The sequence below is a fragment of the Myotis brandtii genome, unplaced genomic scaffold (assembly GCF_000412655.1).
Source record: "Myotis brandtii unplaced genomic scaffold, ASM41265v1 scaffold1204, whole genome shotgun sequence".
Classification (NCBI taxonomy): Eukaryota; Metazoa; Chordata; class Mammalia; order Chiroptera; family Vespertilionidae; genus Myotis; species Myotis brandtii.
In genome coordinates, this window is record NW_005354186.1 from 169,020 (window position 1) to 183,968 (window position 14,949).

General features: G+C 41.1%; 1 protein-coding gene across 3 annotated transcripts in view; it reads right to left on the bottom strand.

The window, feature by feature from the left end:
- The window catches only part of FBXO42 (F-box protein 42), a 70,911-nt gene that overhangs the window by 45,249 nt on the left and 10,713 nt on the right, over positions 1–14,949 (bottom strand). Inside the window, exons 2-5 of one of the 3 annotated variants that reach the window (XM_014532834.1) lie at positions 14,527–14,594; positions 12,706–12,769; positions 12,024–12,140; positions 1,060–1,194 (exon numbers count right to left, since the gene is read on the bottom strand). In XM_014532834.1, coding sequence (XP_014388320.1) covers positions 1,060–1,165 — 106 coding nt within the window. In that variant the 5' untranslated portion in view covers positions 1,166–1,194; positions 12,024–12,140; positions 12,706–12,769; positions 14,527–14,594. The remainder of the gene's footprint in view (positions 1–1,059; positions 1,195–12,023; positions 12,141–12,705; positions 12,770–14,526; positions 14,595–14,949) is intronic. The other 2 variants (XM_014532828.1, XM_005858720.2) reach the window with 2 other exon arrangements.

Sequence of the window (14,949 nt, forward strand, 5' to 3'; positions counted from 1 at the left end):
AGAAAAAAAAAAGAAAAGAAACCTTATTTTGGTTAGTCCTTTTCTGAAGAAAAAAAAAAAAGCCAAATGAATATTTGGGGAAAGCCTGCCAACAAATCTAGCAGAATACTTCATACTCAGTGGGCTCTATTTCTCTATTACATCAGCCCCTCAAATCTTATAACTGTGCCTTTTCAAAGTGATATGCCTGATGAGTGCAAAAACAATGTTTTTGGTTTTTTTTACCCCAAGAAAATTTAGGTTAAAAAAAAAAAAAGGAGAAAATAATCATGATTCTTTCTGCCAGAATTCTGGCATAGTGGGACTATGCAGGAACGCATCTAGTATGGAATCTTCCCACACTCGAGTTGTTAAGAGTAACCAGCATAGGCATGTTCTATACACTCCCCAAATATCTGAGCTGGAAACAACAAAAGATATTCAGAGATCTTAGCCCTGGGACAATAGCTCTGTCAGTCCACTACAGTTCTCAAGACTCTGTGTTTCTGCTCTTCAACTTCATACCAAAGAGCATGTTACACCTGTGCAAGTACTTGAGAAAACCACGCAAGTGAATTCACACAGTAATATATAACAATTTTGGCAGGGCACCAATATGAATAAAATATAAATTTTTTTAAAATTCAAAGACCTTTACACAAGCATATTACCCTTATGCATTTACATAGCATATTGGACAAAGAACCCGGGGCCCTAATAACCTGCTCTTGAGACCAACACCAAAAAGGATTGTGGCCCTAGCCAGTTTGGCTCAGGGGATAGAGCGTCGGCCTGTGGATCGAAGGGTCCCAGGTTCAATTCCGGTTAAGGACACATACCTAGGTTGCAGGCTCCTCCCTGGCCGGGCCCTGGCCAAGGCCCGTACAGGAGGCAACCAATCCATGTGTTTCTCTCACATCGATATTTCTCTCTGTCTTTCCCTCTCTCTTCCACTCTCTTTAAAAATCAATGGAAAGATATCCTTGGGTGAGGATTGGGAGAAAAATAAAAGGACTGGGCAGTTTCCATGCAAAGGGAATTACCTGGTAAGAAGGCAAAGATGAGCATTTTATCTCTTACCTGAAGCCAAAGGTCGGATCCACTCTTTGCTATTCAGGTCAAGTCTCCAGAGGTCATTGAAGGCAGCATTGCAGCTGCTTTGGGTACAGCCTCCGAACACATACATAGACTGATTAGCATCATAATAGCATGCACCTAGAAAGAAAACAATAAATAAATAACTGATGTTTAATTTTGAGGCTCCTTTAATACCTTAACTATAGCCCCTATCTTTCAAAGACCAATTATTTCACAACTCTTTTACCAGGTATCAATTTTCTATAACCAGCCTGTTGTCCTCAGGTTGGTCAGTATCACGTTAACCTTTAAAATAAGGCCCAGAGCCGAAACCGGTTTGGCTCAGTGGATAGAGCGTCGGCCTGCGGACTGAAGGGTCCCGGGTTCGATTCCGGTCAAGGGCATGTACCTGGGTTGCGGGCACATCCCCAGTGGGAGATGTGCAGGGGGCAGCTGATCGATGTTTCTCTCTCATCGATGTTTCTAACTCTCTATCTCTCTCCCTTCCTCTCTGAAATCAATAAAAAAATATATTTTAAAAAATAAAATAAAATAAGGCCCGGAGAAAATGTTATTTCTGAGCACACTAAAGCAAAGTGACAATGATGTTATTAAATAAGACAGTATAACTCCAGCAAGAGCACACAAGAATTCAGATGAAGGGTGCTCAATGAGTGAAATTTCAGCACAGCTGCATAATGAACCTAAATCTGCATCACCTGCTAGGGTTAGGGAAAGATAGTGCTAACAGATGTACTGTCCCCCCATTTCTCTCCTCCAGTCTTCCTCTTATCGTTTTTGTTTTCAAATGAAAACCAAAGCACAAACCAATAAACAAATCTTTATATGAAGGAGAATGACAGAAACTTTTAATCAATGCCATGAAATAACCACACATAAAGACCAATGTAGCCCAGCCAGCGTGGCTCCGTGGTTGAGCATTGATGTATGAACCAGGAGGTCACAGGTTCGATTCCCGGTCGCACATGACCGGGTTGCCGGGCTCGAAGTCCAGTAGGGGGCGTGCCGATCCATGGTTCTCTCTCATCATGGATGCTTCTCTCTCTCTCCCTCTCCCTTCCTCTCTGAAATCAATAAAAATATATTAAATTAAAAAAAAAAAGAACAATGTAGCTCAGAGATATCAGGAATAATATGGACACGATATAAATGAGAAAAAACACATGAAAGTCATTAAGCTCCTAGGTATAACTAGAAGCCAACAAGACAGGCTAGTTCAGTGATGGCGAACCTATGACACGCGTGTCAGAGGTGACACGTGAACATTTTTTTGGTTGATTTTTCTTTGTTAAATGGCATTTAAATATATAAAATAAATATCAAAAATATAAATCTTTGTTTTACTATGGTTGCAAATAACAAAAAATTTCTATATGTGACACGGCACCAGAGTTAAGTTAGGGTTTTTCAAAATGCTGACACGCCGAGCTCAAAAGGTTCGCCATCACTGGGCTAGTTGGTACTGAACAGAAAACCAGTGCTGTAACATTGAAAAAGCCACAAGGTCTCTGAGAAGAGCCCTTTTTATTTTATTTTTTTTTATAAAGATCTGATATTTATTTATTTATTTTGTTAAGCCTCATCTGAGGATTTTTTTCCGTTGATTTTTAGATAGAGTGGAAGGGAGGGGGATCAAGCTTGCAACTGAGGTATGTGCCCTTTACAGAGTTACATGGTCTAGACTGGAATCGAATCCAGGACCCTTCAGTCTGCAGGCTGACGCTCCAACCACTGAGCCAAACCAGTTAGGGCAGAAAAGCCTTTTAAATTAGTTGATTATATACTAATTAAATATATACCTCACCAATGGGCATCATACTGAAGAAAAGAGGCAATGATTATGAGAGGTGCTGTTCCTTTAAAACTAGGAAGATCAGAGCTAGAATCTAGATAAGAGGCTTGAGAGCTAAGTTCTGTTACCTTGCTTCTTTCTCACTAAAACCTCATTTAGTCTCTATCCCTTGGAAAAGATGACCACACTCCTTATACTCTTGCATTTAGCATCCTGGATCGCAGGAAGAAGGCCGAGCAAAACTTCCCTTTCTATTCATTTTATGCATACTAGTGGGAAAAAAAGACCTCTCAAAGTTCATGTGAAACTAGGCTTGAACAGTTAAGGGTCACATAAAAGGAAGGGGGAAAGGAAGAGAAATTGAGAGATTCAACCCACTAGTGCAAGGGTTCAGTGATGACTCAGCTTATTTGTAGATCTAGTTCGATTTAGCATGCCACTGTTTGTAAGATCTCTTCGGAACCCTGGCACCACTTATTCAAGTTCAGAAAAAGAGAAATGCCACTGCTATAATTACCTCTGTAATATGTACTAACTCTGGGAATAACCCTTCCTTTTTTTCTTCTTAAGTGAGCCCACCCTATAGGCTCTTTAAGGAATCTCTACACTAGAAAGGCCAAGTCAGAAAACTGGATGAGTTAAGAACCAATAAAGCAGTGTGTTTAGTCACTTACACCCAATAATCTCAATCAGTGGAAGAAGTACATCCAAACCATCAGACCTCTGACACTGCAGTAATGGAGCTGCACACTTTTCAAATTAACAAAGAAATTAAAGAGAATAGAGATGTGAAGAAATGAAATACTATCGTCCAGCCGGCGTGGCTCAGTGGTTGAGTGTCGACTTATGAACCAGGAGGTCAGGGTTCCATTCCTGCAGGGCACATGCCCGGGTTGCGGGCTCAATCCCCAGTGGGGAGTGTGCAGGAGGCAACCAATCAATGATTCTCTCTCATCATTGATGTTTCTATCTCTATTTCCCTCTCCCTTCCTCTCTGAAATAAAAAAATATATATATATATATAAAAGAAATGAAATACTATCTAATCACCAATAGGCTCACACCTGCAAAATAGTCAATATGTTCCCAGAACTCAAACACAATAGAATGGTATATGAAGATTTAAATGATCTCACAACTTCTACTGACTGTCTTTGTCTTTGAAAGTAACTTCTAATCTATATCTAAATCAGTTTTTTTATCCACATCCCAAAAACAAAGTCTATTGAGAAGTAAAATCCTATGAAATTACATTGCCCATGTCTCAAATTAAAAACTACAAATAGCAAAGGATCAAATTAGATGACATTAGACAAACAAAAAAGAGTAATTACTGAAGCCACATTTTAATCTCCACTAAAGGAGCTAAATTAAGCTTCAGATATTCTGGTCTTCTCATACCTTTCTTGAACTAACTATTTCAACAAATGGGAAAATTTTGAACTGAACCAACTAGTGCCAGGCAAAAAAAGAACATTCTTTTCCTCTTGATAATCCATGCCTCCAGAACAGACATTAGCAATGTCCTATGGCTTCTGAAACCTTAACTTGTGTCCATTTTAACAATGTTTAATAAACAAGTTCATGATTTCATAACTAAAAGAGTCAGAGCTCATTTATGTCACACCATTCCTCAAAGACCAACTCTTAGCAGCTGCTTCCTTCGTGTAGCAAACGAGTACAGTGCCTTTATTTATCAAAGAGGTAGCAAACATTCTTCTTCTCTATTTGGATTGAAAACCCAGCTGGCAGCTGGGCCCCATGAGGTTCTTAACCACGTGTATTTTAATCCTATACTAAAATAAGGCAGTCGGCATTTTCCTGCTTCTCTTTGAGCAAACAAAGGTTTCTGCAAGAGGAAGGCACAGCCCAAACTCCACAAAGATAATAGGACTGAAACGACAAGTTTCACACACTTTATTTTCAATGTCCAGCAGTCAATTATCAACGAAGCTTGGAAAGGAAGGGAGTCAATTTAGGCAGCTAAGTTTAGAACTCAGATATAATGGAATGAGAAAATGGCCATCAATAATACACTCAAATATTTTAGGCATCCTAATGAACTTTGTTTAATGTCTATTTTTATTTAAGACACTATATGTTGGTCTGGGTGGGGGTGGGGAAACCGGACAAGTTCAATGGGTCTTGTAGGAAAAAATAAGAATTTAAGCAAATACCAGTGCTCAAGTAGTCATTTCCCTTTTACCAAAGTTCTCCACCCAAAGAGAATATTTTCCTTTCAGAACATCTAGACCATTGGAATGTGCCAAACAAAAGTTACAGTTCATAGTACAGTATGAATACACTGCTAAGAAATAACATTAAAAATGTTTATTCCAATTGCTAAACCTCTTCAACCTTTGGAAATGGGCTTGATTGTTCCATGAACAATTATTGCAAGACACATCCCACAAATTAATACCTAATAATCCCTATTCAAAAGTCAAATATTCACAATTACACAAACAGCAAGCGAATGACTCTCAGCATTCTGAATACTTCCCTCCTATATTACATTCCTCTCAAATGTAAGATCTTCCAGTTGTTTCATATTTTCCATGATGCCTGGTAGTCACTCAATAAATACCCACTCTAACTTGTGCACTTTTGGTTGTTAAAGTCTCTTTTGTTTCCCCCACTTGTCTCCAGAGAAAGGTCCTGAGGCATTTATCCCATGCTTAAAGAGACTATGCTGTCATGTGTCTCACATCTACAAGCCAGGACATATTTGATAGGGCCTGTAATTACATAACTATGGAACAAGCAAGGTTGGTTACCCAGTCTGGGCCTGCTGGCTATTGCAGGAACACAATCTGCATGTGTGTGGAATGACCTGACCATATCTGGAGCCTAAACACTAAAACTTTTTTCAAGGCATAATGCTGGGGACTCAACAGACCACTACATCCTTTTGAAAAGGACACCCTACAATCTGAAAAGGACCGCCTACATTAATCAAAGCTTGCATGATTGGTCATGCACTCACCAAAAAAAAAAGGGGGAGGGGGGGGAGAACTGGCTTTATTTTACTTCCCCTGCCCTTTTTGTCCCAGATATTTTTATTATTTTTTTATACTTAGGAAAGAAGCAGTACTGCTCATATCTCTGTTACACTTAATTTCACAGAATTTAATAAATTATCAACTATGATCATTTTGCAATTTAAAACAGTTTTTAGCAAGTGTTCCTTTAATTCAATTTCCTAGCAACTCTGTGGCATAAGAACTTGTCATACACATTTTACAGATGAAGAAATTGTGGTGAGAAGAAGGGCCAAGGAACTTGCTTCCCAAGTCCAAAGTTCTTTTGCATGCAGTCTCTCATATATAGGTAATTATGGTAAGACAGAGATGGTTATAAATAACTAGAGGCCTGGTGCACAAAATTCGTGCATGGCAGGTGATCGAAGCGTGAGTGTCTGGCATAGAAGGGCAGGTCCCAGCTGACCTCTGGGCCCTGGCCAGCACCTGGGCCACCGCACGCCCCCCTCCGCCTGAGTCATAGCGCCCGAGTCCCCACGCAGAGATGCAGTGAGTGTGGCCAAACGCTGCAAGCCAGGGCGCAGTGTAGGCTGCCCAGCGGCGCCGCATGGAAGCCAGGCGGGCAGCACGCTCTCTCCCAGCCGGCCTTGCAGACCCCTCCTGTGCGAACCTACAGGGAGCCCAACCGGCCCCTGCAGTCCCGGCAACTGTGGCCCGGTTCACCTGAAAGAGGCCGTGCAGGTGTGTGGTGGGATCCTTGCGGGTGCCCAGTACCTGAGCACCTGAGCGTGGGGGCTTCCCCAGCGTGTGAGCCCTGATGTCCTAGGGGAGGGAGAGCAAGCTCAGTGGACACCCGCATTCTCACTGCACCTCCGTCCCCCTCACCCCCGTCCCCAGGTAGCCGGTGAGAGGTCGCAGCGCATCGCCAAAGCCCGCCATTTTCCGTGCCGCCCCCTGGTGGTCAGCGCACGTCATAGCAAGCGGTTGAACTCCCGGTCTCCCGGTCAAACTCCCAGTTGAATGACTGCCCAAGGGGACAATTTGCATATTAGGCTTTTATTACATAGGATAAGAGGAAAGTATGAAGTGTATTAGAGGAGTATAAGCAAAGGAAGAAAGCGCTTAATCACCATGGTGGGAAATTTGAGAGTAGTTTTTTAAGAAGATGGCTTTTGGCTTTGTTTGTTTCTGAGATAGGTTTTAGAGGATAGGACATTTTCAGTAAATTAATGAGAGGCAACCAAGACTGGGATAGCAAAAGAGGAGGAGGGAAAGGGAAAATGAAATCAGGGCATCCAAGGAAAGAAATGAAGTAGTGAGTTTAAGAAATCACAAGGAGTCTTGTGTGGTCTGACTGTGTAAGGAGGCAGTAGCAGTAAGTTAGGCTGAAAAGGTAAGGTGGAGCCTTGAAAGCCAGGTGGAGTGGAAACTTCTACATGTAGTGCAAAGAGACTGAGGCTTTTTGGAAGTGGAATGACAAGGCTGGTTTTATGTTTCAGATTTGCTCTGTTTCCCGACAGGAGCTCCTGTCATTTCGAGCATGCCAATTCTTTATGTATAGGATCATCCCAGTCACTGCAGGACATTTGCCTGGTCTTTGCCTACTAAATGCCTGTAGTGCTTTCTAGTCGAGACAATAAACAATGACTTTACATATTTCCAAATACCCTAGGAGGTGGCACTGTCCCTAATTTTAGAGATGATTGCCAACAGTGTCTAGTCCAGATTCAAATGAAGAGAAAAGGAAGGCAAGAAGACTATTTAGACAAAACAGGAAAGATGGAATGATTAGATCATACATGGGAGTAATGGGGAAACAAAGGAAATATAATGAGAGAGATTGCTGAGACAGAACAAAATCAACAGGATTTTACTTTTATTGTTGAGAGAAAGAGAGGAACTGAGGATGAATCCAAGTTTTCAAGCTTGTATAATTGAAAGCATGATAAATGCCATTAACTAAATTAGGGAGAGGAGAAAATTTGGAGGGTACTACTGAATTCGGCTTTTAGCTGACTAAACATGGAACATCTGTGTATCTCTACGGCACTAGGAGCAAAGAATTAGAAATGCAGATCTCGAGCTCAACATGAGCTGAGAATAAGAAATAAAGTTGATCTCAAGGTATAAAGGGTTGAAAGAGGAAGAAACTAAGGAAAGAAATTCCTTGTTTTCAACCCGTTTTGAAAACTGCTATTTCTCTGTAACAGTCTTCTTTAGTTTGCCAGTTAGACAACATGTAGACAGATGGAAAGAAACATGAGCGACCAAAAGAGACAATAAGACACAGAGGCACCTCTTTAAAAAAATCTATGGCACCTTTTTTCGGATTTCAAGTAGATATGAAACAATTTTTAAGTAAAAACAAGTATCAAAACCCACCAATCTCTGAAATTCTGGGAGCTTACTCACTGTACTATTCCTTTCTATTTCCCCTTCAAATAACTGCCTCTATTTTATGATACTTGTTCAAAAGCTAGTTAACTGAGAAAAAGTTTTTCCCCTTTTCTCATCAGAAAGCTTAACTATTGCTTTGATAAATATTCATCTCTGAATATTTCCTACTCTGGTTTTTATTTCACCTAGATTCATTCTATTTTCCTCACAGTTTAAAAATCTAAAAAAAAAAAAAAAAGAGCCCTGACCGGTTTGGCTCAGTGGATAGAGCATCAGCCTGCGAACTGAAGGGTCCCAGGTTCGATTCCGGTCAAGGGCATGTACCTTGGTTGCGGGCACATCCCCAGTAGGGAGTGTGCAGGAGGCAGCTGATCGATGTTTCTCTCTCATCGGTGTTTCTGACTCTCTATCCCTCTCCCCTCCTCTCTGTAAAAAATCAATAAAAAATATTAAAAAAAAAAAAAAAGAAACCTTGTCTCTACTTCTTAAACCAATTATCTGTAGGTAACTGAAGTTATTCCTCCCTCAACAATAAATATTGGACCTAACATGGGATCCTCCCAGTCTCTACTTCTTATACCAATTATCTGTAGGTAACTGAAGTTATTCCTCCCCCAACAATAAATATTGGACCTAACATGGGATCCTCCCATAATTTCATTAAATATTCTCTGCGAGGATTCATTTCACAGTCCATTGCAGTGATTGTCAAAGTGTGGTCTGTGGACTCCTGAATACATTTAGGACCCTTTCAAAACTATTTTAATAATAATAAAAATAATGCCCAGTTGGCATGGCTCAGTGAATGAGTGTCAACTTATGAACCAGGAGATCACAGGTTCAATTCCCGGTCAGGGCACATGCCTGGGTTGCAGGCTGGCTCCTCAGTTGGGGGTGTGCAGGAAGCAGCCGATCAATGATTCTCTCTCATCATTGATGTTTCTATCTCTCTCTCCCTCTCCCTTCCTCTCTGAAATCAATTAAAATAATAATAATAAGTCCAAGGAGAAAGGGGAAGAGGAGGGGAGGCAGTGGAAGAAGTTAATTGCCCTCACTGTGTTGACATTTGCACGAACAGTGCAGAAACAATGCTTGGTAAAGTGCTGCAGCCTGTGCAAGATCAAGGCAGCAAGCACACTCAATGATTCTAGGTATAACTGTGTTCTTCACTGCCACACACTGATGGTTTAAAACAAACAAAGCCAGTTTCTGACTTCACAGATCCCCAAAAAGGCTCTCACACATGAGCTCCTTCCCAGAGGTCCAGGAATCACACTTTGAGATCCACTGCTCTAGGGGGTTTTACAACAGCACAAATGAAAATAGCTCCTTGCCCTAACAGGTTTGGCTCAATGGATAGAGTGTCGGCCTGCGGACTGAAGGGTCCCAGGTTTGATTCCGGTCAAGAGCATGTACCTTGGTTGCGGGCACATACCCAGTAGGGAGTGTGCAGGGGGCAGCTGATCGATGTTTCTCTCTCATCAATGTTTCTAACACTCTATCCCTCTCCCTTCCTCTCTGTAAAAAAATCAATAAAATATATTTTTTTTAAAATAGCTCCTTGAGAGAACTAAAAACACAGCAATAGTTTGGCCTGTTCCTTTGATCTATTTAGATCCAATTCAAACAAAATAATGAGTTATAATTATTTATTAAACTATCTTCTGCATACAGAGTATAACAGATAATCTAGGGTAGCCTCCAATGATCCTCACTTCCTGGTATTTATACATTTGGTCAATCTCTATGTGACCAATAGAATACAGCAGAAAAGACAGTATTCATCTCAGAGATTAGGTTGTAAAAGAGACCATGGCTTTTGTCTTGGTGTCTATCTCTGTCTCTTTCAGATCATTTATTCTGTGGGAAGCCAGCTGCCCAGTCGTGAGCAGCTCTCTGCAGTCCATGTTAGTAAGGAACTCCTCCTGTCAGTTACTTGACTGAGCTTGGAAGCAAATCCCCCAAGGCCCCAGTCAAGCCTTCAGGTGACTATCGATTTGGCTGTCAACTGACCACAACCTCATAAGAGACCCTGAGCCAGAATCTCCTAGCTAAGCCACTCCCAATTTTGTGACCCTCGGGAACTCTGTGAGATAATAAATGCTGTTTTAAACTGCTAAGATTTGGGGTATTTTTTACGCAACATGGATAACCAATATACTCTCCTTCCCCTCAAGAGTTCAAACTATAGTTTTGTGTGTGTGTGTGTGTGTGTGTGTTTTTAATACATTTCTTTATTGATTTCAGAGAGGAAGGGAAAAGGAGAGATAGAAACATCAATGATGAGAGAGAATCATCGACCGGCTGCCTCCTGCACACCCCACACTGGGGATCAAGCCCACAACCCAGGCATGTGCCCTTGGCCAGAATCGAACCTGGGACCCTTCAATCCGCAGGCTGATGCTCTATCCACTGAGCCAAGCCGGCCAGGGCAAAATATAGTTTTTTTTTAAAAGACACACACATATAAGCTAACAATGAAAGACATTAAGTGCCAAATTAGAATTCCAGGCAACATAAACATAAGCTCAGAACAGAAAAATATTTTCTATGGGCTAGAGAGTTGAGAAAAGGTTTCATGAAGGAGCTAGAACTTGAACTGAATCTTCAAGGAGAGGCAAGCTTCTGCTAAGTGGATGGGAATACTCCAGGGAGGAAGAAACGAGTATGACAAAGTGATAGCTTGAAAGAGGAGAGCCCTTGGGAAAAGTTGGGAGATGAAGTGGTGAATTTAGACATAGGTCAAAAGAAAAAGGGCTTTGAATATCAGACTAAGTTTAGCTTTTATCTTGTAGGCAATAGACAGGCACTGAAAGGTTTTGAAAAGGGAAATAATATAATTAAAGCAGTAATTATGAGAACTTTCTAAAAGGCACTCCTCTCCCTCGGTGAGCTCTCTCTTTGCAGACCCATTAATAAATGCACCTTTACTGGCCTATAATATACATCTCAATTTCACTTTGATGGAAGGATATGAATCACAATAGAATAAAATGTGTCTACAAAAATCAATTAAAATAGAGAGTTAATTCTAGAATAATTTTAAAACTCTATATCTATTTGCCAGGACATTTTATTTATAATTTTGCTATTTAAATTTATATTTTATAATCAATAATCTTCACATTCAAAAACTTTTTGTGACTCCAGTCAAATTCGTGTTTGCTGAACATACACTAAGTTAAAATAAAGAGTTATTGTAAAACTCTGGAGCAAAATCTAGAAATACTCTCGTGTATGTTGTTCCTTTGTTTTCGTCTTACATGATGTCAGATGTTTAAAAGTCTAAGCATAACACCTTGACCTCTTTGGAGTAGAAATACTATAAAAAAATCAATGAAAAGCAGAATATAAAATTATACCAAAGTACCAACAATGTATTTAGGCTCATGTTCTTCCCTAATTCTGATTGTAAAATTAATGTAAGTCCTCATTTTACATTCTCATCATTAAAAAGTCAGACAAGCCCTAACCGGTTTGGCTCAGTGGATAGAGCATCGGCCTGCGGACTGAAAGGTCCCAGGTTCGATTCCAGTCAAGGGCATGTACCTTGGTTGTGGACACATCCCCAGTAGGAGGTGTGCAGGAGGCAGCTGATCAATGTGTCTCTCTCATCGATGTTTCTAAATCTCTATCCCTCTCCCTTCCTCTCTGTAAAAAATCAATAAAATATATTTTTTAAAAATAAAAATAAAAAGTCAGACAAAATACATGTCTTCAAAGTAGTGTTTGGAAACACAGGCAGGGTGGGATCTGCTTTCTCAGTAAATACTTACTGTGTGAGAACCGCTGAGTGATCGGGGTTCCAGGATAAGGGTAAGTCCGACTCTCCCACTGAATGTTTCCTTCCTGAACAGCCTTTATGAAACCATGATAACACTGGTGAGCTACACCTAAAGACAAAAGTAACAAAGGCCTCAGCCTAGACACTTCACTTGTAAATCAAATTATTAAAACCATTTAAGTGTTTTATAATTTTATAAAACATAAGTTTCTTTGAAAAACTCCAAATTTCTTTGATTTTTCATTCAAAGAAAGAAAACAGAGACCTGGCCTGATAGCTTAGTTCATTAGAGCATCGTCCCGATATGCCAAGGTTTCAGGTTCAATCTCCGGTTAGGGCACATACAAGAATCAACCAATAAATACATAAATAAGTGGAACAACAAATCAATGTTTCTCTCTCTCTCAAAATCAATAAATAATTTTATTTTTTTTAAAAAGAAAGAAAATAAAATCATAGAGTTTTAAAACTGGAAGATCCAATCCTTTCATTTGCCAAGTTCAGGAAGGTTAAATGACTTGCTCAAAGTTACAAAATTAGCTCACTCTGTAACTCTGCTCCCCTTTATGTTATATCATGCTGCAACACATCGAAATAACTGGTGTTATTTACTCCAAAGCAAAGGGGCTGGCAGACAATTTAGCTTAGTGATAAAGAGTATGGTAAAACAGTACCTGGAATATGATAGGTGTTCAGTAAATATCTATCATTAGGCCATGGCAACTAAGCATTCTCCATCTTAAATAAGGAGATAATAATTAGTTTATAATGGACTATTATTTATAACTAAATTATTTATAATTAAGAAAGTCTGTTTTAAAAAGTGAAAGTGTGCCCAGCTTGTATGGTTCAATAGTTGAGCAGTGACCTATGAACCAGGTCATGGTTTGATTCCTGGTCAGGGCACATACCCAGATTGTGGGTTCAATCCCTGGGAAGGGGTGTACAGGAGGCAATGTACTGAGAAGCAACTGATTGATATTTCCCTGTCACACTGACGTTTCTCTCTCTCCCCCTTCCCCTCTCTCTAGAATCAATGAAGAAAAACAAACAAACAAATATATCCTCAGGTGAGAAAACCCTATATAATAAAAGCCTAGGTGGCGTCACATAGGATGTCATCACAAGATGGCCTCCACAAGATGGCTGGCAGGGGAGGGCAGTTGGGGGCAACCAGGCGTGCAGGAGAGGGCAGTTGGGGGTGACCAGGCTGGCAGGGGAGGGCAGTTGGGGGCAACCAGGCGTGCAGGAGAGGGCAGTTGGGGGTGACCAGGCTGGCAGGGGAGGGCAGTTGGGGGCAACCAGGCGTGCAGGAGAGGGCAGTTGGGGGTGACCAGGCTGGCAGGGGAGGGCAGTTGGGGGCAACCAGGCGTGCAGGAGAGGGCAGTTGGGGGTGACCAGGCTGGCAGGGGAGGGCAGTTGGGGGCAACCAGGCCAGCAGGGGAGGGCAGTTGGGAGCGATCAGGCCAGCAGGGGAGCAGTTAGGCATCAATCAGGCTGGCAGGGGAGCGGTTAGGGGGCGATCAGGCTGGCAGGCAGAAGCGGGTAGGGGCAATCAGGCAGGCGAGTGGTTAGGAGCCAGCAGTTCCAGACTGTGAGAGGGATGTCCGACTGTCCAGCCCGGCAGTCGGACATCCCCTGAGGGGTCCCAGATTGGAGAGGGTGCAGGCCGGGCTGAGGGACACCCCCCCCCCCCGCACGAATTTCGTGCACCGGGCCTCTAGTAAATAAATAAATGCCCAATAATACGTTCATACATGTGATTAGATCAGAGCCCCTCATCCATGATCCTTCCACCTCTATTTAAGAGGTGAAACCATCTATTTCCAAAGGGTAGGGAGCCAATCTCTCCTGAAGAGTCCACTAACTCTTCTGACAGAAGCAGGTTGTGCATACCAGTATTACTTGTTATAAGCAGCTTCAACAAAGCTGGTCCTTAGGCCTCCAGGATAGAGTTGGATAAGTGACAAGATCCACATTCCCCATGAGAACCACTCTGATGCAAGGAAAAGCTTTTAAGGCTGATTCTTATCTACAGGTTTTTCTCTTTCAAATTTCTGGCTGCCTTGCTCCACCAGGAAAGAAGCAATTGATAGAACCCTTTAATCAAAGATCATTCAACTGGCTTGGTCATCTTTATTTTTAAAAAAAGGGGTGGGGGCTTTCCACCTAAAATGGAATGAAGCCAAATAACTGCTATCGATTAATTAAAAATAAAATACAGCCAGTAATTTCAACATTTAGCTAAAGTTGAAATCTTGATTAGAAAATAGAGGGGAAAAGGGGAGAAACTCATTTTTAAAAGTAAAAGATATCCATAAGGCCTGTGTTGTTTACAGATAAAATCAAGGGGTAAATGCTTTCACAAATCCCTATTTGCCACAACTAGCCACTTTGAGAGATAATATGGTATCATCATGGACTTTAAAGACAGACTGCCTGTGAATCTTTGATCCTCCGTTTAGTATCTGTGTGACTGTGGGTAAGTTACTTACCTGTGCCTCACTCAGTTTCTCCAGCTATTATAGCTTGCTGAGAGGATTGTAAGCAGTTACAATAATGCCTGACAATGGTAAGAGCTATATTAATGTTAGCTATTACTGTTATCCCATATCCATCCCTACTTTGCCTGTTCAAGAACAATACAACTTACCAGATCAACTCTAAGAATATGCAGAAGAAAAACTGCAAATTGATTAAATACTATAGTATTCAAGCTGTTCATAAAACTACTCAGGATAAAAAGAAAAGGGAAATGTACAATATTAACTAACACTAAATTTTAGAACCATAGTAAATTTAAGGAAGAAAAGAGAAAAAAGCCCTGGCCAGGTGGCTCAGTTAGTTGGAGCGTCATCCAGTACACCAAAAGGTTGTGGGTTCAATTCCCAGTCAGGGCACATACCTAGGTTGCAGGT